The sequence below is a fragment of the Pteropus vampyrus genome, unplaced genomic scaffold, assembly GCF_000151845.1.
Source record: "Pteropus vampyrus isolate Shadow unplaced genomic scaffold, Pvam_2.0 Scaffold202, whole genome shotgun sequence".
Classification (NCBI taxonomy): Eukaryota; Metazoa; Chordata; class Mammalia; order Chiroptera; family Pteropodidae; genus Pteropus; species Pteropus vampyrus.
The window spans coordinates 847,425-872,194 of NW_011888983.1; the positions used below are offsets into that span (position 1 = coordinate 847,425).

Here is a 24,770-nt window from a genome sequence, read left to right on the forward strand (position 1 = left end):
TCAGGTTGCCACAGCCACCAAGTCAGAGGTTGAGTGCTGCACTCTGTTGAGGGATCTGGCCTCACCAGCCAGATCTAAGGTCCTCTTGGTGAAGGCAGCAGGCAGGCCCCTGAGGTTCCTAAGGGCTGTCCTGAACCTAAGATATCTCCCCCTGATTCCACTGTATTTTTCCTAGGCCTGGCCAGGGGCCCTCAGAATCCAAGGCTGGGGTAGAGGTGTGTGGTGGTGGGTAGACTCCATCCATCTCAAGGCACCACATAGCGGCTTTGAAAACAGTCCCAAGGTCTAATGCTGGACGTACAACTTCTTGGTTGTATGAAGTTCCATAAGATGTATGGCCTCCCCAAGACTCAAATTTACCTGTTGAATCAGGATAGTAACCACTTCTTTGTATTTTAAGCTCACTACATGTCATCTTGTAAGGCAGCAAAGTTCATGGGGGTGTCCGGCATGCAGAAGCACTTAATCTAAGAATCCTGACGACTGCTCTCAGTCCTAATTAGCAGCATGAACACTTCGGATTCTGTACCTCCCCTCCCCCATTCGAAGCTGACCGTCTTTCCAGGGATCCCTCCTAGCTGGGCTAACCTCCTCCGGGGAATTCAAAAAGGTGGCACTTGGGAGGGGCGCCTAAATTGTCCCCCTTACCCTAGCGAGCCTGGGTACCCAAGAAGTGGAGGCCCGGAGGATGGGGACAGGCCGGGGCCTGCGGCCCCATTTCGCCCAGCAGGCATTTGCCCTCTGAGGATAGCTGCAAGAACCTGTGACTGGCGGGCGGCGGGGTGGGGGTGGGGGGAGCGGTTGGGGCGTTGTTCTCGCTTTAGCAATACCATTCCGCCGGCCGGCGATTAGGCCGGGCTGGCGGGAGGCACCGCAGCACCGGTGGGGTGGGACGGGGCGGGACCGGGTGATGCGCTGCGCGCGAGGACCCAGGTGGGGCTCCGCAATTGGCCTTTGGGCCCACGAGGGCCGGCTGGCGCGGGGAGCGGGTGAGAGGACGGCGAAGCCTCTGCACTCCCGCTTCCGCCCGCACAGGCCCAGCTCGCTTTCCACGCCCACTTCTGACAGCCCCCTCACCGCGTCTCCCCAAACACGGAACTCCCGGGGCGAGGCTTCATTTCGAGGAAGGAAACCGCCACCCCCACCATGGGCTGCCCGGCTAACAGCAAGTCCTCTTGGGGCGCTCGTCCCAGCAGCGCCTTCCCCACGCCCCGCACTTTCCCGCCGCGCCGCGCCTGGGCACGGCGCCGCCACGCGTGACGGTGCGCGCGGGAGGGAGCCTCCCGCCCCCGCGCCGGCTCCCTACGTGGGGGACGTGCAGGGAGATGCCGGCCCGTGGGGGATTTCGCAGCGTCGCCCGCCCCTTTTCCGGCGCGGGAGGGAGCGGCCACCGCACCACCCCGCCCTGGCCTCGACGCCACCGCCGGGCGCTGCAGAGGCGAACGGCAGCCAATGGGCGCGGAGGAGGTTGGCCGGCTGGCGGCTGTCACCCTCCCGGGGACGGGAGCGCGGAGAGGGGAGCGCGCGAGCTGCCGCCGCGCCCCGGGCCGTGGGGGAGGAGCCGCGGGAGGAGGAGGCGGAGCCGCCGAGCAGCAGCCGGAGGACCACTGCTTGCCCAGGCTGCGGAGGACTGACGCCGGCCCCACGCCTGCCGCCCTGCGCCCCCGATCGCCAGCATGATCGCCGCGCAGCTCCTGGCCTATTACTTCACCGAGCTGAAGGATGACCAAGTCAAAAAGGTGAGCCCCTCCCGCGCCACCGCCCCGCGCTCTGGCCGCGGCATTGCATTCCGGCATCCGCTCGCCGCCGCCGCCGCCGCCGCCGCCTCCATCCTCCTCCGCCCGGCCTTCCCCTGGCCAGCATTAGTTGGACTGCAGGGCGTTGGGGAAAGGCTTCGCCCTTTAATTCTCCCCGGATTATTTCTGTGTGTGTGTGTCCGTCCAGGGGAGGGGGAAACCCCTGAGACTGGGCTGCTTGCTGCAGTGTCCTTGAAACGGGCTGTGGATGTCAGATGGGCCCCCGGGCCATGGGGGGAGGTGGCCGTGTGGGGACCGGGGGGCCGGACCGCAGGGCCTGTTCCGAATGGTCTGAGTGCCGTGGGCGGAGGAATGATCACTGAGATGCTGGGGAGGTGAGCGCGCAGCAGGCGAGGGTGCTGGCTGGAGGCCAGGCATCCCATATTTGGAGTTCCTGGCGGAGGGCGTCAGGTGCCTGGGGGAAGCTGTCACCCTGGCTGTCCCAGCTTTTGCGGCTGCTCCTTAATCCGACGACGGGTGACCGGCCCAACTTCCCGGAACGGGGAGGGGCGCGGAGGCCACCGGAAACTTTGCTCATAGGCCTCAGGACTGGAGCGGCATGTCTAAATGGAATTTTTTATTCCTCTACGTGACCGCTCTCTTAAAGCCGTAATTTCCAGCCAGCCCAGGGAGCTCAAATAAGAGACTGGTCTTTTGAGTTGAATGGAGGCTTTGACATGTATGCTAAGGCATGTTTGTACTTGCGGCATGGATGCATCTCCCTACCCGGATGTGTTGCTGCCTTTGACATCTGTCTAACATAAAATACTGTCTGCTGGCAGGTCTTAAAGGTGTGTTTCTCTTGAATGCCAGCTTCGCAACCATGCTTTTAAGAAACAGCCTAAGCTGTAGTAGGGAAAAGACTATTTTATCAATGCCAGGCCTGGCACAGCCTCCTGACTCACCCACACTCTAAAGGGGTGACATTATTACTGAGGAAAGCTGAGATGGACTAGATGGACTAACTCACTTTGGAGTTCAAACAGGGGGCTGCTACCTGCAGGTGAGAGAAGGGGGTAACAGGCTTGGATTTTCTGTCCTGCAAACTACAAGATGTTCAGTTCCCTGCCTATACACGACTAAGACAACTCCTTTCTCTGGCACAATAGAAAACAGGCCTGATGAGGGTGACCTCATCAAGGTCACCTGGTGAGTTTGAGGCCAAGCCTGGATGTTACCCAGGTCTCCGCCTCTCTCCACTGGGAACTTGACCAGCCTCCTCTCGGAAGTCTGCTGAGGAGAAGGTGCCGAGGCAGAGGCCCCGAGGATGCTGCTTGGATCCTGGATCTTGCTCTGAGTGAGGACTGGAGCTGGGTATTTAGGAGATAGACCTGGGAATCTGCTATGGTTCCTCATGGCTATAAGTGACAGTGACTCTGGAGTAATCAAACTATGGTACTCATGGAGGCTCTGGAGCTTCCTCCTAGCCAGTGAGCTCAGGGAGCTGTGTATGCCAACATGTGCATTTCATGAGTTTTCTTCAGTGGTGTTGTGTATCATTGATGTTCTTCCCATTTAACAGTGGAAATTTAAGGCCTTGATTGAGTTCACTGCCCTTTCCCTGCATGTGGTACCCTCTGTAGCTCAAGAGAGCAAACCACCGGAGTGGGTAGACCTTGTAAGCTGACAGCATCTTCACTTACCGCCACCTGTGTGGCTTCCAGAGCTGAGTTTGGGTAGAGGTTCAGACTACACTCAGTGGGACCTGTTTTATCAGGCATGCAGTGTCCAGTGTGGCTCCAGAACTCTCCACTCCCCATGGTGGCCTGACTCTCATTCTATCCACCAAGCTCCTGTAGGCATCTGAATGTGAGACTTCTGAATCAATTGATTCTCAAATCCCTTCCTCCTCTGCGACCGGGATTCTGATATTCCTTCTCCGCCCTCATCTGGCCTCGAACCAGGCTGGAGTAGGGTCTTGAGGCCAAAGCTTTCACCAGATAACATTGGTCAAGGAGATTCTTAAAAATAAGATGGCTTCCTTATACAAAGGACTTCTTATGTTGTTTTCTATAGGAAGGTGGAGGTGTAGATTCTTGCCAGGGCATCAATCACCTTGGCCTGCATGAAGGGCTGTGTGGCATTGCCGTCTGTGGGTTAGTCCCCAGGAAGCTTCCTGGGCTTCCTGAGCACATAGCAGGCATTTGTTCAATGGCTTAGTCAGCTTTCCCCACCGCTACCTGTGCAGATGCTCGGGGACTGCATCTGCTCTCTTGGGACTCAGACTTATTAGAGACCGGCACTTCCTACCTACCACTTATCATGGGAAAGGTTGGCTGGAGGTGCAGGACTCCAAACCCTGATCTTCCTGTGGGAGCTGTGCCTTACCTAAGACATGATGGCACCCAGTGAGGACAGCCCTCCGAAAAAACCTGTCAGTGTAGGCAGCCATGATGATGATTCAGCCCTTCAGCCCTAGGCAGCCTCTGGGGCTCCAGAGACAGCCCTGGTGTCTCCTACTAACCTTCATCCATCTTATTCCCCACTGGCCTGGGGGTAGAAGGAGGAAAGATGGAGATGATGTCAGGGAACGTTTTCAGGGATTGCTTAGGATACAAAAGTGATCATGAAAAGGGTATCATTTTGCTCCCCATTGCCTGTGAGATATGTCAGTAATTCAACTTTATAAATATATTCTGGGTTGAAACAGGCCAAATATCTGGCTTCCCAGTGTGGAGCTCCATTTTCCAGACTGTGTCTGCGTAATATTGATTAATGGGGTCCTGTGAAAAGGGTGTTCTGGCATTAGACTGAACTAAGCACAAAACATAGTTTCCTTTCACTCTTCTGATGGTTATAGGAGGAAAAAGAGGCACATGTTTGCTTGTGAAAGATTCCATTCATCAGAATCCCAGACACAATTCTGCAGCTAGAGACTGGGTCCTTCGACCTCCAAGTAACTTTTAACATGCCTCTCTTCTCGACAGCTTCTTCCACTCAGTTTAGCCATTAGGAGCCTGCAGGAGGGTGAAGCATTGCATAGTCTTCTGTTTATTTAGGAAAGGAAGATGAGGTCAGCGAGGTCAGGACTTGGCCTCTAAAGAAAGAATAAACTTTCTTTTCTCCAGCCTTGTAAGATGGTGTGCAAACGCCGGTGGATTTTCTCTGGGTGGGATCCCCGGCCCTAAGTAATCCTAATCCGCAGTTGCAGATGTGAGTGGTCTCAAAGGCCAGAACCCAGGAGTCTTCAGTGTGCTTGACCAAGGAGGGTAGGGGAGAGTATGCTTAGCAGTTAAAGGGCTACCCAAGGTCTATTTCCTCAGAGAAAGATGAGCATTAGAAATTTCTAATTTTGAAAAATGTTTCATCTACCTTTTGATCTGATGTTATACAAACGTCCATGAGAGTCTCACTTCTCACTGAAACTTCATTTCATAATCCCTGCCCCCTCTACCTTGGATAGGAGTTCCTAGGAGTTCTCCCCCAAGAGAGGCCCCAACACTTCATTTGGTTTGATAATTTGGGACTGTCGTGAGGGAATAAACTGGGAAAGTGGGTGGGTGTGAGGGACTTTCACATCTGGCCATGCTGTGCTGTCCTCCCACACTCCTGCTGGTTTCTGGAGAAGACATGGGCAGCTTTCTCCTAAAAAGACTGATTTGGCGTAACTAGTACTGTCTCCGTGTGTGTCCGCAGTCAGGGATTCCTGCCTTATAGAAGCAGGCACTCCAGTCAGCTCTGAGCATGCCTGAGGAGGCCCCGGGGGAGATACGGGATAAAGAGGCAGCCATACACCTCCACATCCAGGAAGCAGTCGTGGCTGGACTGCTGGCACCTGCTTATTGATTTGAGAGACTTTACAATCACATTCAATCATGGGAACTTAATGGTTTCTTCAGAAAATGTTTGAGTTCTTTATTATATGCGGAGTACTGTGCTAGGTTGGGGGAACAACTGAAAACCTGGTAGAAATAGTCCCTGTTCTCATGAAGCGTAATAATTATTTTCTGTCTTATGATAAGTGCAAAGCATAGAATGCCATGAGAGCAGATAGGGGCCAATGGTCAGATCCTGGGTGGGAAATCCTAGTTTAGGAATTGCTTAGAGCCAGGCTCTGGATGTACAAAAGAGTGTATTATACTTAGAAACTTTGTGAGGGAGAGTCAAATAAATAGTTACCAAAATGTAGTTTTGTTTTCTCTCTTTTTAATGGTTTAATATCTCTGAGCATTTTGAAACACTTTATGGGTGTCATCAGATATCAATTATGTATATGCATGTGTGTGTCTATATAAATATCTAACACTATACACAAATATACGTGCGTGTATGTGTGTGTGGCGTGCTTTCATTTAATCTTTCAAAAACCTCAGTGAGGTTGTCAGGACGGGAAGTATTATCCCTGTGTGTCCCAGGGCAGCTCCCTCCCCTTTGCAGCTCCTCCCCTGGTCATCCTGCTGCCCGCCTTCTGTGCTGCAGTCAGAAAGCAGAGATTTTATTCCCCATTTAGAAACAGGGATTGGAGTTCCAGAGGAGATAAGTGGCTTTTTCAAGTCTTAAGAAAATCCGGAATGGGATCCAGAGAGCTGTCCTTGGTCCCTCTGCTGCTTTCCTCTAGAAGACAAACTGGTCTTTGTTCATTTTAATGATTTACTTTGGAATATGTATATTTTAATTCCCCCCCCCACACACAAATCAATACATATGAGTTAATTTTCTATTTTGAGATAGTTGAGGTGCATACAAATATTGAAGTTAACATAACAAACATCTGGGTATCCATTCCTCATTTGAGAAATAACAGACACAATTACAATTACATTACAGGCACACCCGAAACCTCTTCTGTGCCGTCTTCAGTCCCATTTCTTTCTCCGTCCAGGGGTGACCTCTGTCCTGAATTTGGTGATTATCATTTCCATGCATGGTTTTATACTTTTATTACATATCGTGTTACTTTATCTGATTTTAACCTTTTGTAAATGGTGCTTTACTCTGTGTATCCTTCTGCAGCTTGCTTTTGTTAGCTCAACATTCTATATTTGGGATTTTTCCATGTCAATCCATATAGTTCTATTTTATCAATTTAAGCTGCTGTATGCTCTTATATTGTGCGAATATACCATAGTTAGTTTGTCTATTCTTTTGATGGGCATTTGGGTTTCTAATTTTTCAAATTATGAACAAATTATGCACATCTCTTCCAGTACATATGCAAGTTTCTCTAGGCTCTAGGCTGTGTACCTAGGGCTGGAATCACTGGATGAAGGAACGTGCGCATCTTCCTATTTTCAAGGTTTTACCAAGTTGCCGTCCTCTGCGGTCATGCCAGTTCACACTGCCATCGGAACTTTGTATCGGTTCCTGTTCCACGCCAACCCTTGGTACAGTCAAACCTTTTAAAAGTTTTGATAATTTTTAAAGAGTTTGTTTCTTCTCAGTTATTTCCATTTCCATTCACATACAGCATTCGGGCTTAGTTTAAAATTAGCTATCTACCTTATCAAGCAGAGCCCTTGTTGCAAAGTATTACTGAATGAAGTTGACAGCTCTCATTGTGAGCAGAGCCAGCCCCATTGACTGCTGCTGCTGAAATGTTTGCACAGTACTGAGGAGAGGGAGTAGATGCAGAGAAAGGTTTATGAGGACTTTCTGTGGCCCCTTTTGCTTTGCTGTGAATCCGTTAAACTTTATGGGAACTAAAACACACATGTGTGCTTTTGCTCACACACCCTCTCTCTTCCTGGGTGGATCTAACCTGGGCAGGACTGGCTTATCAGTCCCCTAAGCGTGTCCAGCTCTGTTAGAGAAAACTCAAGCCAGCAGCCTCTCAGGCTGTCTTCCGTAAAAGGAGAGGGTGGCTGTGCCCCTGCAGCACGGAAAACTGAAATGTGAAGTCTGCAGCTCAGCCCTTTGCAAACAGAAGCCAAGGGAGAGGTCCATTTCTGCATGAGGCAGAAAATGTCGGATCTTGTTTATCTGATCCTAAGCTTGATTACAGACTCTCAGACACTGAGACCTGGAGGGTAGGGCACACTGAATGCCTACTAGGGGCCTATCTATTTTTTATCATAGATCTTATTTAATCATAAGTAGTAATAACACTAATCGAGGCCAACATCAGTGCCTGTCACATTTACTGCCAGGTACTATGCCGAAAGGCATCACATCCCCACAGTACCCCTGTGAAGGGGGTACTATTATGATCTTCACTTTCGGATAAGGACTCAGTAAACTGAAAAGCCAGCCAGCATTTAGACCCAAGTCTGATGGCAGAAGCTCTGCTTTTATTTTTTATTGAGATTATAATTCACATAGTGTAAAATTCACCATTTTAAAGTACACAATTCAGTGGTTTCTAGTGCATTCACAAGATTGGCAACCACTGCCGCCATCTGTTTCTAGAACATTTTCATCACCTCCGAAAGAAACCCCATACCCATTAAATAGTCACTCTCCACTCCTCCCATCCAGCCCCGTGGCATCTGCTAATATACTTTTTTTTAAAAAAAATGGATTTGTCTCTTCTGGACATGTCATATAAATGGAATCATACAATATGTGCCCTTTGTATCTTGTTCCTTTCACTTAGCATATTTTTAAGGTTCATTCATTCTGTCACATGTATCATTACTTCATTCATTTTTATTGTTGAATGATATTCAGTTGTATCAATATACCATATTTTGCTTATGCATTTGTCAGTTGATGGACACTTGTGGTGTTTTCAGTTTGCGGAGGTTATGAATATGCTGCTGTGAATATTTGTGTATACGTTTTTCCTGTGTGAACATATGCTTTCTCTTGGGTATATGCGTGGGAGTGGAATTACTGAGAGAGCCCCTGTTTTTATTCACCTGGAGGAAAGCATCATCTCCATTTAGAAATGAGGAAACCGAGTCCCCCAAGTGTTGAAGTGACTTGTCGATGACCACGTAGCTCATGAGTGATAGGAACAGGAACACTACCAGGTCCCCTGACTCAGAACCCCCATTCTCTTGTATTGCTGTTTAGGGAAATAGATCTAAGGAGGGAAAGAGCTAGGGGAGAAGCAGAGCTGGGTTCAGCACCCTCCAGGTGCCCCAACTCCCACCTCCCCTTCCTCACCACCCTCCCCAACACCAGCACACTGGTTTGTGGTCACCATCTCTCCACCTCTCCACGACCCAGCTGCTCAAGTGTTGACCAACTCCCTCCACTTGGGAAGGAAATTGGCCTAATAAAGTCATTTACAGCAAAATGTTAGGAGTTTTTCCTGGTTTTCTTATTTCTCCCTGTACCCTTTCCATTTGTCCACCTCCCCCGTCCTTGTTTGCATTTAAAAGAGGACCCCTAGGAAGGGCACTGCTTAACCTTCAAGAACACCCCCTAAAGCTCCCTATAATGCCCACTCCTAGAGATGGTTCAGCAATTTTTTCCCCAGCCTCTGCCCGGCCATACTGTAAGCAGCTGATTTCCTTGATTGACACAGGGGTTTTACCTTTAGCCATTATTCAATCTGACTCATTTCTCTGATGTCCTGTGCCTTCTGAGACCTTCTCTGGGTGGGTGGGGTGAGTGAAACAGGAGACCCAGGCCACCATTATAATAGGCACCACCTCGCCTGTGCCAAGTTCTATTCTATTTACAAAATATGCACATGCTTGATTTTGTTGAGTCCTTCCAGCAAGCTTAGATATAGGTATTTCTATCTGCATCTTACATGCTGGGTAGGCTAGACTCAGGAAGTGGAATTGATGGGATCTTGGGGACAGAAGCAGTAGAGCTGGGATGGGGACATAGGTCTGTCTGACACTAGTGGGTAGCTCTCACCATGCACGCAGAGCCTGGATTGTTATCTCAGGCGTGACTTCCAAAGCAGTGCATTGCAGTGGTCTCCCAGCAGAAACCATCACTAAAGGCTCCCGTAATGGTCCTGTGCCTGGAATATTAGAACTGTCCTGTGCAGAAGAGTAGCCATCAGCTATGTCCGATTTAAAATGTGCTGTTAAATGTAAAATGTATACAGGATTTCGAAGACTTTGTATGACAAAAAGATATATAAAATAGGTCATTAATAATTTTTAAGATATTGATTACATGTGGGAATATTTTGGACATATTGGGTTAAATAAAATGTTATTAAAATTAGTTTCACCTGTTTTTTAGAACTGTGGGTACTAGAAAATTTTAAATTATACATGTAGCTTGCATTATATCCCTGTTGGACAGCACCCTGCTACACAGTGGATTCTGTGGCTCAGAAGTTTGGACAGAGGCACTGCATTTAAAGCAGTGGGTTCCTGTGGTTCTTGGGCCTCGATTTCCTCATCTGTAAGATCAGAAAGCTGGAATCTATTTCTAAAGGATCCTTCCAACTTGAGCAGTATTGTCCCATGGCCATCAAGCTCCCTGTGCCTCAGTTTTCTTATCTGTCAGGTGGGGTAAATGAGTCCTGCTCTATCTGCTCATTTATCAAATTAGAGAATGGATGTGGAAACACTTGGAACGTGTACAGAACTGTACAAATGTCAGATGTTATCATGGTCGTTCACTCATGACATACCTATAGGCACCCTGAGAGGCACAGTGGGAGAGTGCAGCTTTCTGGATAACAGAGGGTAGGTGGCCAGAGGCCCGAGCAGGGCAATGATGCTGGGTACCATTCTGCCTTTGCCACCACAGGTTTCTGAAAAGCCAGTGTTTTCAGGAATCCAGTGCCATGGAGCTCCTGTGCCGCTGTGGGTGGGGGCGAGAGGGCAGTTCTCATTGTTGCTGTTTACTGATGGAAAAACACAGAGATGGAGGTGACTTTCTCAAGGTTAGAAAGGGAGTCAGTGTAGCCAGAGAGGCCTGAGGTCTTTTGATTTCTAGCCAGTTTTGCTCCCACCCTGCAGTATTTGCCATTCATGGCATTAGGGTCTGGCTGTCTCATAGTGAAAGCAAAACTGTCTGCACTTCGGATCTTCCCTTCCCTCTTGTCTGGAGGTACCTGGGACGTTGGGAACTGTGAGTCTGGAGGCTGGCCTAGGCCCAAGCCATGGAGGCCCAGAATGAAGCCTGTTGTTCTTGCCCAGCCACATTCCAGGGCTTTCTGTTCCCCTTGAAGGACTAGATGCCTCCTTTAGTTTAAGCTAGTTCAGTATGACAGCTTTGTTGTCATCCTGGGCAACAGCTTGGTTTCTCTCACCAGCCAGGAAGCACCTATTAGTGGGAGCCAAGGTCACCAGAAGGACCTTGGGTATGACCTCAAGGCCTCCTGCTGTCCTCCTGGCTAGAGGAGCCTGGGATGAGGGGAGGAGCACTGAGTTTGCAGCGTTTAGCTGGAGCCGCCCTGGTTGCTCCGTGCTCATGGCCTTTTGCTTGACTGCGCTGCCCCAAGTTCCTCCTGTGGGAAATGGAGTGGATAACGCCCACCGTGCAAGTGTGCAGATTGGTCAGGGCAGGTCGAAGTGCCTAGCATGGGTCCTGGCCATGCTCGCTTTTGTATCTCGGTTCCTGGAACCTCAGCTTCTGCATCAGGAATGGGGATCCCATTTTCCTCCCACTTTGTTAGGAATAAGCAGAAGTGTTGTATGAACAATCTCTGGTGCTTAATAGGTGCTCAGCCCACGCTCAGTGATACAGAACAGCAAGTTCAGAAGCATAAATAAAATGATAGAGGAGGCACTGAGAACTGTGTCTGAACCTAGAAAAAGACACTGGGGAGTGGGACCCACCCCTCACAGTCAGTGTTTTAACACGCCAAAGGGACTCTTTTTGCTTTGGTGATGTTCACACACACCTTTCACTCAGGAGTCTCTAAAGTGAAATTTATTTTCCCCAGCACATTTCCTCTGGTGACTTTCAGATATTCAGCTGTCTCAGGGAGGCTTGAATAGCGGAGTGAGAATCCCGATTATCTCTAGGGCTGTGTCCCTCGGGGGCCTGAGCCTCGGATGCAGACGTTATGAGAGGAAGGGCGGGTTAGAGAACCCCAGGAACACTCTGTCCCTTAGGGAGAGGCCCCACACAGGTCACCATGAGGCCAAAGTAAAGGGCTGGTGTTGGAGAAGGGCTGGGCCATTCAGGGAAGAGGAGTCTCTGGCCTTATCTGAGCCCGCAAACCCTTCTGAGACTCCCGGGCTAGGCGTCACCAGAGGCCTTCCCGCCCAGCAGAGCAGCCACCTAGCCCAGCCGAGAAGCCACGCTGCAGACTTTTGGGGGACACAAAGGGCCCAGAGGGCATGGCCCCTGGACCCCTGGTACTCACAGTCTAGCTCGAGGCGCAGACCATGCACATGTTGCTGCAGTGCTTGCAAAAGACTCTCATGCTGGGACGCGTCTACCAGGGCAAATTAATTCCTACATAGTGACACCGACAGCCGAGGGGATGCTGAGGAGGGGAGCAGCCGATGTTGGGCGGGGCGGATCATGGCATGCCCTTCAGAGGAGGTGAGTTTGGAAATGGGCTTGGGAGACAGAAGGAGTGGGGCATGGAGAGGTCATCTGCAGGCCAAGCAAGCAGAACAGATGGTGGATCTGTGAGGAAAGACCTTCGGGGGCAAAGAACTATCGTGAGGGCCCTGGGCTGCCTGAGGGAAGGCAGGAGCATGCTGGGAGTCGATGGTTCCTGTAGGAAATCCATAAGGTCAAAATGTCTCCCCTTGTGGCTAGGTGCTAAGAAGGGGACAGACACATAAGTTCTCGGCCACTACCCACAGCTGTGAGGTGGGGCTGGGCAGCCTGAGGAGCCACAGACAGGCAGGAAGAGGGGTTAGGATCCTGCCGACGAGGCAGGAGGAGTGGTTGGGCTGGCACACACCACAGCAGAGGGTCTCATTGGGCCTGGACCTTTGGGCTCACTATGGCTTTTGAACTTCCTTCCCAGGGTTGTGTGAAACTGGAAATGAGCAGATCAGACAATTTCTATCTGTGGGAGGTGGACAAGGCCTCCTACAGATCACACTGGAGTGGCATACTTTCTACAAGGCAAGGGAGCCATGCCACTTCTGGAGTGGATGGGGCTATGGCATTAATGCCACCTGAATTCCCACATCTCCCTGCCCCAGGAAGCCCCTGGCATGGATTCTCACTGGGCAGAGCAAGGAAAGTACAGGGGAAGGAGCACAGAGCCAGTAATTAGGAAACTGTGTCTGTCCCGGTTCTCTTGCTGACCAGTGAGTCACCTTGGCCAGTTGGAGAACCTCTCTGGCCTCTGGTATTTCCTTGAGGCATTGCAAGTGAAGACACCTGCAGACGGGATAGTTAAAGACCATGTGAAGTGCTGTGTAGAGAGGCTTTTATCTCTCAAAGTCACTGAACACACCTACATGTGGATGGAAAGACTGAGGTGCCTACAGGATGGGAAAGACTGAGGTGCCTACAGGATGGCGAAGCCGGAGTCTAATGCAGGTATCTACATTGCCTCGTTTGCATCCCATCATTGAACCAGTCAGGGTCCTGTGGATATCTTAAGTATGGTTGTTAGTATGAGTCTTAAAGGCAGTTGCGAGAAGAATTAGGAAGGTGGAGTTAAGGTTTCAGAACAGAAAGTGTTTACGATATGATTCCATTTTTGTCAAAAAAAGAAAACCAAGTTCTGTATGTATGAATGTTTAGGTAGGAAAAACCATCCTAGAACACGAAGCCTTATTAGCAGGGATATCTCTGGGAAGATTGGGGGAAGAGCTTTTTTACCTTTCTGCATTTTTGTGTTGTTCAAGTATCTTTTAATTATATGTATTATTATTGTTATCATAACTTACTGTTTTTTGTTCTTATAAGCTAATGAAAGCTTGCAAATGTTTCAGAGGAATTTCGCCAGAATCTTTCCATTTGCCATGGTTTCAGGTGTAGTGATACCTATCTTTAGTTTTCTCTTCTACAAAATGGGTCAATGACATTTGGTAATCAATGCCATTTTCCTAGATATTTAGGTAGAAGGAGTTAGGGAAATGTGATTACGTCAGTTAGATGGCCTCCCTTTTGATAATTTAGATGAGTGGGTGGGAAATGATATTCGATGCATGCTTACTTTGCTTTTGGCGCATTATTAAAGTTCTCCCAATAGCTGTCTGAGGTGAAAGTATTATTATCTTCATTTTAAAAGTGATGAAAGCAAGACTCAGAGAGATTACCGAACTTGTCCAAAGTCACACAGCTAATAAATGGCAGATCTTGGATTTGAACCGAGCTCTCTTTATCCATGGCTTGGTATTCTTCCTACCACGCGAGAAGGAATGGAAGTGTGTAAGGAGAAACCCAAAATGAGGGCTTAGAAGATGAATCTACACCCAGCTGCCACTTATAAACCATGTGACCTTGCATGAGTCATGGGTCTCAGTTTCTTCTGCTATAAAATGGAGGTAATGATATCTTGCCTGCCTCCTTCACTGGATCGTTGTGCCTGGAGAAAGGGAACTAACATGTTATGCACCTGCTTTATGCCTGGCACTTGGTATCCATGAGCTCACCTCTTCTCTTTCTATGACATCCGGATGAGCTAATGCATGTGAAAGTCCTTTGTGTAAATGGGAAAACCCTCTGTAAATGTGAGCTATTGTTAAAATAATATCTATCGCCTAGGCCCCATTCTCTCCTGAATCAGTCTAGGAAAGAGAAGTGAATCCGATGTTGAAATCTGCCCTGCCCTTACTCAAGAGTCCTTCTTAACTCTTCACTGCCTGCTCCCCAATTTCCTTTGCAAATAAAGTGTCTTGCTTGGAAAGTTCATTTTAAAGGTCTGCACCCAGCACCTTCAGTCACCTGTTGCTCTGCTTCATTCTTGATCCTCACGGGAGAGAATGAGAGATGGAATGAAAAATTTCCATGGTTGTGCTCCTTTCCACAGGGGGGTCAAAATGCCTGGGTCACCAGTGGTGATGCCTCCTGCCGTGACTGGCCTGTTCACTTGGGCATGTCTGATCTTGAATTGTTTTTTCGTGTGTGTGCTGTTGGGAGATGGAGGGGGATTGGGGTTGGGCACAGAAATGTTTGAATTTAACCGAGTGCGGTGCCACTGGATTTGTCCATTAGCTGAACGGCTCTGGGCCAGGGGACTTGGAGAGGCTGTGTTCTCTCTTCTGCTGTCTCCTGAGCTGCCTGCGCTGCATTCTAGCCTCTGGAGCTGCCGAAAGCTTCCAGACCCTCAGGACAAGTACTTACACAGTATTTGAGCAAGAGTACCCGCCCTGTGCAGCCAATCTGGCTCCTGCTCTTGTGAGAAGGGCTCTTCCCTTCAGATGAAAGATGTCCTGGAGGCTGGAGCAGGGTCCTCGTCAGTCTCGGCCAACCATCTGCAGGACCCTGCTCGGCTTATGGTGTCTGGGGTTCTGGAACATTTCCATTCCCTTCCCAGCCCGACCAGAGTCTTGATCGCTTGTATCAGACACCGCGTGCGAGAGTGAGGACTCGGGGGCTCTGGGGGTTCATATCATGACTCCTGGGAGCCTTTGTTGTATGATGGACATTTCAAAGCTGAAGCTTGCAGCTTGAAGCTGCCAGAAGAAGTGCTATGCTGTGTCCTCCTGTCACCAAAATGTAGGACTGGGGGTTGGAGGCACAGGAGGGCCAGTAGGCAGCAGTAGTTTGGTGGGAACATCTTAAGATAAGAGGAAGGATTGTGGAAGTGTGAGTGCGAGAGAGAAGGGGAAGAGGAAAAGACCTGGAGATGCAGTGGCCAGGGGACAGAAATAGAAAAGTTGAAAGGGCCAAAGACTTTGCCAGACTTCCAAAAACCAGAAGTTGGCCTTTTCCAGGTCTGCATCCTCTCCCATCTCATCCCTCCTGGGCTTCTGGCCCCACCTTCTAGAAAAATTGCAGCTCTCTTCCTGGGTTTCTCGCAGAGTGCAGCCACGCTGAGATCTGGAGCAAACGGGCAGGAGTGGTTTGGTCTCCTCAGCTTATCCTTATTCTTATGAGATCCAGGAGGCCTCAGGTTCAGTGCTAGCTCTGATCCAACTTATACCCTCTTTTAGGCCCTGGTTTCCACATCTCTTTGGAGAGGGGTTGTACCTCATGATGGTTCATGAACTTGAATCAGAGGAAGAATGTCCTCCTTCCATAGGTGCTTGGGGGCCAGGTTCTTCTTTATCCCCTGCTTTCTCATTTGAGCTTCTAGGCTCTGTTTGGGTTTGGCTTGGCTGTCCTAAAACATGAGTTCTCAGAATCAGTGTCCCTGTGTTGAACTGCACCTTGAATTAGGAAACAGAATGGTTGTGGAGCTATGGAGAGCCCTGCCTTTTCTAGAAGCGTCTCCTTGACCATCTGGAAAACCTCAGCAGCTTTACTTGGGCCTGCCCTCCACAGTGTAGGGGGACTGACCTTCCTTCAGAGAAGGGGACAATTGAAGGGAGAGTGTTAGATATGCAAGTATGAGACCTGACTCCCAGCTATGTGTTTTGAACTGATCATTTAGCTTCTCAGAGCCTCAGTTTCTTTATCTGTGAAATGGGGATTAAAAATGTCTCCTTGAACAGGGTCTTTTTGAAGGTAAATGACCTACTAGATGTGAAAACACTTGTAAACCACAATATAATGATGAAGTATTATTCTAGCATCCAGTATTAATTGCATTCCTCTTTTGTGCCGGGCAACTGGGTAAATTCCAAAGGTCTCTTCGACATGTTTCCTTTCCCTGGGGATCTGACACATTAACAGAGGAGATGGAAATGTCAACAAACAGATGAACACAATGTAGCATGAAGAGTGTGGCAGTCAAAGCATGCCCAAAATGCTAGAGTAGCAGTGTGACTATTGTTGCAAGGTCTTGCTCCTGCTCACCCATTCTCAACCCAGCACACAGCCTGATCTTTCTGAAAGATCTTATTGCTGAATACTCATTAGAGCCATCCCAAGGCTCTCCGTGCTTTGGAGTCAGGTCTGACTTTGTTTACGTGGCTTATAAGGCCCTGCACGATTTAAAGCTTGATGGTCTTTCCGGTTGTCTCACTTCTTACACTGTGTGCTTGTTCCATGTGGAATTTATGTTTCTGTTTGTTGCACAGACAGCCCTCCCTTGCCTTGGCCTTCACACATGCTCTTGTTTGTGCCTGGATGCACTCTGACATCACCTCTCGAGGATGCCTTCTCTGGCCCCCATGTGCTCCTGTGGCCTTTCATGCATACTTGTATCTGTCTGCCTCACCTTCACCAGACTATGGGTGCCATGTCAGCAGGGACTGCTGATCTGGTGCTGCCAGCCTTGGGGGTAGAGTAGACCATGTGTCTTCGTATGGCTGTGGTTCTGGCAAGTTCTTTCTCAGCTCTCCTTGGTCTCTGATTGCCCTTTTTTGCATTGTTTTGTCATGAAGGGGAAAGGAAAAGGTGATTATGGTAGAAGAAATTGGCAGCGAGGGCAGGAGTGTCTGTGGCCACAGAGGACACTGAAGGACTTTGGCTAGTCTGGGAGGCAGGAGCAGGCAGGGCATAGGGGAGCACGAGGCATGGAGACCAAAGAAAGAAGGCCGCCCAGGACCAAAATATGTAGAAGTCCCTAGGACTGAGGACTCTGTGTCCTTGAGTCAGTACATTTCCAGCCACTCTGAAAAGTGAGCATGAGATTCCGTTCTCAGAAGTAAATCAGCATCAAGGTCTTTTCAGCCTCATTGGGTCATATCCACCAGAACCCTTTCATATGCGAGGCTGCATGCGAGGCACTGGGAGGGTGAGGTGAATGGAACAGACAGTGTTGAGGTGACAGGTGCAGAAAGCTGTGATCCAGGCTAGACTGTACAGAGACATCAGTGCTAAGGGAGGGGTTATCTCCAGCCTGAGGGACTCATATCTGCAGGAGGAGGTGACATTTGATTTGAACGTGGAAGAATAGGTGAGATTTGCATAACTGGGAAGCGAAGGAAGGGCATTTCAGTAGGAAAGCCCAGCGCCTACCAGCAATGGTAGAAGTGGTTTGGCCAGAGTTCAGAGAGCATGGAGCTACACCTGCAGAGCGTAGGTGCCTTGGACATGGGGAGTCACTGCAAAGCTTTGAGCAGGGAAGTGAATTGACCAGGGATGCAGTTTAAGAAGGCAAATGTGGCAGTGGTGTAGAGGATGAGCTGGAAAGGAGATGGATCGAAGACTGAAAACCATTACAGTGAATGAATAAGTAATCAGGAATCAGGAATCCACGCACGTGGTGATCAGGGCTTTCTAAGCCGAGTAGTAGCAAAAAGAATGGAGACAAAACGACTTCTGGTGAACTCCACAAGGACAGGCGCCATGAGGACACGTATCTAGCCCAAAGCCAGGCGCACGGTATGTGCCCAATAAATACTTTTTAAGAGAATAAATTGGAAGTTACTATGAAGGGAGAACAACCAATGACAAACAACCCAGGAGACCTGAGGTTAGGAGACCAGGTTAGGAGACCTGAGGTTAGGAGACCAGGAGCCTGGGGACCTTGAGGAGAAGAGGGAACCCAGGAAGAGGAGCAGCGTTGGGTCAGTATGTTGGATGACTTGAAAGCGTGGTCACGTCAGCCTGGTCCACGGGCACGGGAGCCTGGGAGGATGTCTCCACACCTTCTGGGGAAGGTGGGGTTGAGGTTTCTCTGCTCCGGGCCTGCCGCAGCATGTTCTGAAAGGTTCTAGACCTTTGGCCATCATTTCTACCTACCTAGAAATCATGCCCAAGTAAACCCTCCATCACCACTGTCTCATGTTAGTAATAATAGCTGATGTTATTGCACGGTTTCTGTGTTCTTAGTCCTTATCTGTCTCATTTGATCTTACAACATTCTGTGAGTTAGGTCCTATTTATCATCTCAGTTTTTCAGTTGAGGAAACTGAAATTCACACACCTGATAAGTGACAGGGCTGAGATTTGCACCCCAGGTGGCTGGCCCTTGAGCTCTTATTCTTAACCTCTGTGGCACTGCCATCCATGTGAGAATGAGCCAGTCACTTCTCATAGAGGGAAGGAGTCATGTGAAGGCTCAAGGTGCCTCTAGCATGTACTTGGGGATCGAAATGTGACTTCCATGTAACATTTGAGGACTGAAAGAGACCTTGGAGAGATTTAGTTCATTTTACAGGGGAGGAATTGGGGCTCAGAGCATTTGCAAGTGTGCTCTGAAGGACATGGTTGATGACTTTTGAATGACTTCCCATCATGTGATGTGCCAATGTGGGTGGTCAAGTGCCCATGGGAGCTGGATTGTCTTAGGCAGTTGGGCACCCCACTTGCCCTGTTCTCCCTGAGCCAGACTTGAACTAAAATGATCTTTCTCAGCCTTGACCTCACTCTCCTTCCTTCTCATTTTCCCCCAGATTGACAAGTATCTCTATGCCATGCGGCTCTCCGATGAAACTCTGATAGATATCATGACTCGTTTCAAGAGGGAAATGAAGCACGGTCTTTCCCGGGATTTTAATGCGACAGCCACAGTCAAGATGTTGCCAACGTTTGTAAGGTCCATTCCTGATGGTTCAGGTGAGTCTCTCATCCAGAGACTGACTCCAAGGGCTGAATGCTCTATGAAAACATCCTTCTAACTTTCATTCATTCACTCACTCACTCATCCACTCATTCATTCATTTATCATTTCATCCATCTGTTCTCCTATCTATCCATTCATCCATTCATCATTCATCCATCCTTTATCCATCATCCATCATCCATCCATCCAACATAGGTCTACTGAGCACCTACCATGTGTCAGGCACTAGGGATACCGTGTTCGGACAGGCTGACCTGCCCTCATTGGCCTTACTGTCCAGTTGCTCATGATAGGAAAGGTAGTATTTATGAATCTTACGGATGCTGTGTAAGATCTTATGCGTGCTTACGCCTCCAGAACATGAAAGGCTCCAGAACAAGTGAAGAGTTCGTTTTAGGAGAACCTCTCCATCAGGGCATCAAGGCTTCCTTTCGGATAAGTAGCAATCCTAGTGACCAGGTGGGTCTTGGACTCAGAGGGGAGATTCGAGTCCCATCTGAACAAATTTCACAGATGCTAAATCCTGGTAACCCTCAGTGCAAAGAAACAGCGAGGGGAGGTAGAATTGAAGGGTAAAAATTGTCCTGTCAGTGTGTATCTCTGTGGCTCATGCTTTACAGTGGGGGAGTTGTGGGGCTTAGCCCTGCGCTTGGCAGAGTGGAGGCTGAGAGGGCACAGCCTAGCCTGCTCGATGGAGGCTGTTCTGTCCAGCTGATCTGCAGTTAGCAGCTTGCAGGGGTGGGTGCTATGCCTGCCCCAGCTTGGACAGGAGTCCCACTCTGAGCTGTGTTCTCTGCTATAGGCTGGGGTTCACCTGCTGCATGTTAGAGAGAGAGAGAGAGAGAGAGAAAGAAGTCAAGTTTCTCTTAGGGTTGTGAGTACATGCCCTGAGAGTATGGCCCTCACATACTCTCGCCGTTTCCTCCCTGCTCTGGAGGCTCCTTTAAAGCTGCGATTTGGGGCATCTGGTATGCAGCCTGCAAAACGGATGTTGGGAAAACTACAGATGTTGCAGCTGCTGTGCACGAAAGACAAGTGCACAGCTTATGGGAACAGACTGGCAGCAGTGGGAAAGTCCTGCAGCCGACTTTTAGAAGTCCTGAATGAGATTCAGACGCTAATGAAGGACGGGTGCTCTGTGGCCACCGGTGGGCTTTGCTTCACGCACGCACACTGGCATTTGTATCTCTGATGGTTCTCGACAATTTAAAATCTACTCCTCCTCTATTCTTTTGGTATCTTTCAGGTCTTGGTTATCAGCAGTTTCATTTCTTAATAACTATGAAAGAGGTTCTGGCCATCAGAGTGACTGGACTGTGGTGTGCCCTGGGTTTTGTTGTGGCTTTGTAGTTCACTTCTGCTTTTTTCCCAGCCATGGATAGCATTTGAGACTTTGCAGGATTAGTGGGGTTCTCTAGGAGAGGTGTGGCTGTGACTGCTCTGCAGGCTGAGAGAAGAGAAAGAGGAGGCAGGTGGGTGTGGGCAGCCCCCAGGGCTCCTGCTGTGAGAGCTCAGAAGGCTACCTTCTATCTGCCGGGCACCTGATCTCACGTGACCTGCCCAGGACCACTGTCCAAGGAGAAGATGCCTTCCCTTTTCTCCTGACCCTGCCCTCCAGCCAGCTCCCCTTCCCAGGACTAGATGTCAGCACGGGTGGTCTCCCTCACTCTTTCCTAAACCACTTCCAGGTTGAGGATCTCAAAGTGTGATCCATGTATACTAGTAATCTAGCCATTGTCCCCATCAGCTACTCTTTAAAACAAGGCTCAGAAGAACTCAGACTCATTTGGGAAAAACAACTTTCTGCAATCCCTTAGTAGAGATTCTTAATAGATAGCAAGTGCTATAGGCCCTGATAGTCCTGTAGAAGAGAAACCTGCTCAACCTGGCTTACCTGTCTTTTCACCAGACTCATTTATCTTTTCCCCCATATTTCATCTATTTTGAGATACTTTTTTTTATTTGAATATCTCTGAAATCAGCAGCGCATTTTACAATAATCATATCTTTGAATTATTATTGGCAGTGCTTTTTCTTTCTAGATATTATATAAAATAATGATGTGTCTCACATTCAGTTGTGCCTTACGTGTGGTGACAGGTGTGGTAACAGGCCATGCTTGGGATCACTATCCTAGGATTTGTGGAATGGGAGCCAGTAGCCTAGCCCTATGCCTCCGTTTGAGTCCCCACTTCTCCAGTGGACAGGGCCAGATGTTTAGGGAACACTGAGCGGTGTTGAGAACAGGGGGAGGAGGAGGCGAAACAAAACCTTGAAGTACAAGGACCCACCTTCCTGTGCAGAGGCCCTGGTTCTGCTCGCCTGTACTCAGCACCCTTCCTCATTCCCTCCAACTATCCCCCGACCCCGCAACTGTTTCTTCCGGCCTATGTTAGTTTCCAAGCCTGCTGTAGCAAGTACCATAAACTGGTGGCTTTAAACAAGAATGTGCTGTGTCAGTTCTGGGAGCTAGAAGTCCAAAATCAAGGTGTGAGTAGGGCCATGCTCTCTCTGAGGCCCTGGGGAGAGTCTTTCCTTGCCTTCTCTGGCTTTAGCTGATGGCTGTCAATTCTTGATGTTTCTTGATTTGCAGTTGCATCACTCCAACCTCAGGCTCTTGTCCTCACATGGTAGTGTTCTCTCCGGGTGTCTGTCTTCACATGACATTTTCCTCTTATAAGGGTACCAATCAAATTAGAACTCACACTGATGACCTCATCTTAACTTGATTATGTCTGCAAAGACCCTGTTACCAAATAAGGTCACATTCACAGGGACCAAGGCTTAGGACTTCAGCAAAACACATCCTATAGCCTTTCGCCCTGTGGCTGTTGATAATATCCAAGGTAGGATCAGTTCAAGTGCCTTGGGGCCCATACTCCTCTTGGCCCCTGCAGCCCCATACAAACATTGATGCCAAGGCCACAGGTTCCTGACCTCGGTCCAGTCCCCGCCACTTGGTGAGTGGAAGTGCCTCCACCTTCACCTCCTCTGTATTATTTGTCAATCAAGAATATAGTCAGAATGCCAGTCTCCTTCATGGCAAACCGTGGCAGTGTTCCCTTTTTGAAATGTTAATTACCGCTTCAACTGTATAATTAATTAGTCAGTGACAGAATTAGTGGTAATCCCAAACCACCTAGGGATAATTGAACTTACCTTGGTGGAGAGATGCCCCTGCCCCTTAGGTGGTGATGTGACTTCCAAGACAAAGGGAGAAACAAACCTTTCCTTTCCCGTTGACCTTGACCCTGGTGGAGTGGACTCAGAGTTTTAAAACTACTGAATTTTCATAAGTATATTAGCCCATTTTTATTAATTTTTTTTCTCCTTTGGACCTTTTTAATAGACAGTGGTTTTTCTTTAATTGCTTTTCAGTAATCTACATATTAATTTTTTAAACTCTAAAGTGGCTTTTAGCTGCTGCATATCCTTTTTGGAGTAGGAAAGGTATGAATAATAAATAAAAGAAAGAAGATGTTGAAGACTTTTTACTCTGGTGACTTGGCTGAACAGAAGTCTCTCCTCAGAGCTGCCCAGTCCCCAGGAATAGCTGCCTCTCTGCGTCCAGCTCCCTCAGAAGACCCAGGTCACTCTGTCTCATTCGTAAAACCTCCCCTTTTTCTCCTTATTTATCACTAAGAATATTGTAAATACCAATTAGATTGAAAATTTTTGAGGGCAGATTGACTTGAATATTTTCTTGTTTCTGCCTCATGGTTCCTAGCACACTCTTTGCCCAAAGGATAAGTTAAAAAATATTTGGTTTGCGGTGTAGTCACAGTTAATTTTTTGGACCTGAAATATACATAGTACTACTTTCCAGCCAAAGGCAGGAAAATATTTCCTTCCTTTTCCCATAGCATTTGGACTGGTCACTTACTTTTCTCTGCCTCAGTTTCCTTATCTGGGAAGATGGTTGGATTATCTCAAAATTCTATCTTTAAAATTTCCTGAATGTCTAGCGTTTTAGTTGTTTTTGATGAAGGTGTTGAACTCTCACCAAGTAGCTGGATTGCAGGCAGGAGGGAAGCCTTTGTCTCTCACGTACAGAATTAATTCATTGAGCAGGGCAAAGGTAGGTATTTCAGGAAAGTGGAGTTTGTGTTTGCCCTGTATTCCAGTGTAGGCTTGGACTCGAGAGAGACATCTGTGTTTGTTTTCCATTATTTGCTGGTAGTAATGGCTGTCGTTAGAAAGTGGAGAGTGGCCAGAGGCCCTTCAGAGGATTTGTTTAATGAGCCTTCTCTAGAAATGCGTTCCCCTGGCTTCAGTGGAAGTGGGAAATGTGGGAAGAAGTTACGAGTAGGAGCCACTAGCAGCAGGAAGGAAGGTTGAGGCCAAAGATTTGAAGTGGAAGGTGGAAGGAAGCCCTCTGCTGCAAAAATAGGCTGAATTTGAAATTAAAAGAATAAAATAAAAGCCTAAAACACTGGATTAATCTCTGGCTCTGCTGCTCCTTATCTGTGTGACCCTGGAAAAGTCACGTAACTTCTCTCAGCCTCCATTTCCTCATCTGTAAAGTGAGCGAGATAATCCTTGCCCTACCTGCCGCAGGCTGTCAAGAGGATCCCATGAGCGAGCTTTGGGAACTGCAGACTACCATAAAAGTTACAGTGGGTCATTGTCCTCTTTTTCACTATTGTAATTCAATAACTGACTTTGTAAGAATTCTTTGGGATTTTGTAAGAATTCCCCCTAACTGATGGGGCCAGTCAGAGGACCCCCACCCATCAGGCTTAAGTGTGTAGGTCTAACCCTGGAGGAAAGCTTTAGAGTTTTGTAGAATTCACTGGCACCCCTGTGATATTATACGGGGAGGAGGCAGGAAAAAAGGGAAAGCAAAGGCGGGCTGTCTTACCCCAACCTTGATATCCCACAAAATGTGGATAATCCCGTAGACAGCAGCTCTAGTGCCTCTGCAATGGGCTGACTGGACACCACAGCTCTGAATCAGGGAACCGACCTTATGTAAAGGGAGATGATAGACCACCTTTATTATGGAGGCAAGTAGGAATTTGGAGTATTCATGCCCTTAAGAAAGAATGTTGAATTTGAGAGCCTTCTGATTATAACCGAAAGAACTGTAATTTGTATGTGGCAAAGAGGGAAAATTCTAGCTTCATATAAGTAGGAAATCTAGCTGTAAGTTGGCTTCTGTATCCAGAGAATGACCTGTCTCTTATTCTTTCAGTCTTTCTGTTGGCTTCTTTCATAGGCCACTTCTCTCTTATGGCGGCAAAGACAGCCTTGGCACCCCTAGCTGACATCTCAGAGCTGGTGATCCTAGTAATGATCTTGGAGAGGGCAATGATTGGCTGCCTTGGGTCATGTTCTCATCCTGAACCAATCATGGTGTTCAAGTGGGTGACTCTGGAATGCTCCTGGGTCACACATTGGTCCCTTGGTGCTGGAGCAGGGGGTCGGCCCCACCCCCAATCTTAGATATAAAGCTAACCAAGTTTACCAGTTACCTTTTTGGCCTTACCAGAAGTCATTCCTTGGTGTCCTTTGTGTGGCAGAGAATAGGACTGAACAGACCATATATCTGACCCAGGCATTTCTTACTGAACTATCAGCAGACAGTTACTGATTGTCTGCTGTGTGCAGGACTAAGTACTGGGGGAGGGAGGCAA

General features: G+C 48.5%; 1 protein-coding gene across 1 annotated transcript in view; it reads left to right on the forward strand.

Moving 5' to 3' along the window:
- Positions 1-1,552: 1,552 nt before the first annotated feature.
- Positions 1,553-24,770, forward strand: part of LOC105300133 (hexokinase-1) — a 58,786-nt gene continuing 35,568 nt past the window's right edge. Inside the window, exons 1-2 of the mRNA XM_023537854.1 lie at positions 1,553-1,739; positions 18,965-19,127. Of these exons, the coding sequence (XP_023393622.1) occupies positions 1,677-1,739; positions 18,965-19,127 (226 nt within the window). The 5' untranslated portion in view covers positions 1,553-1,676. The remainder of the gene's footprint in view (positions 1,740-18,964; positions 19,128-24,770) is intronic.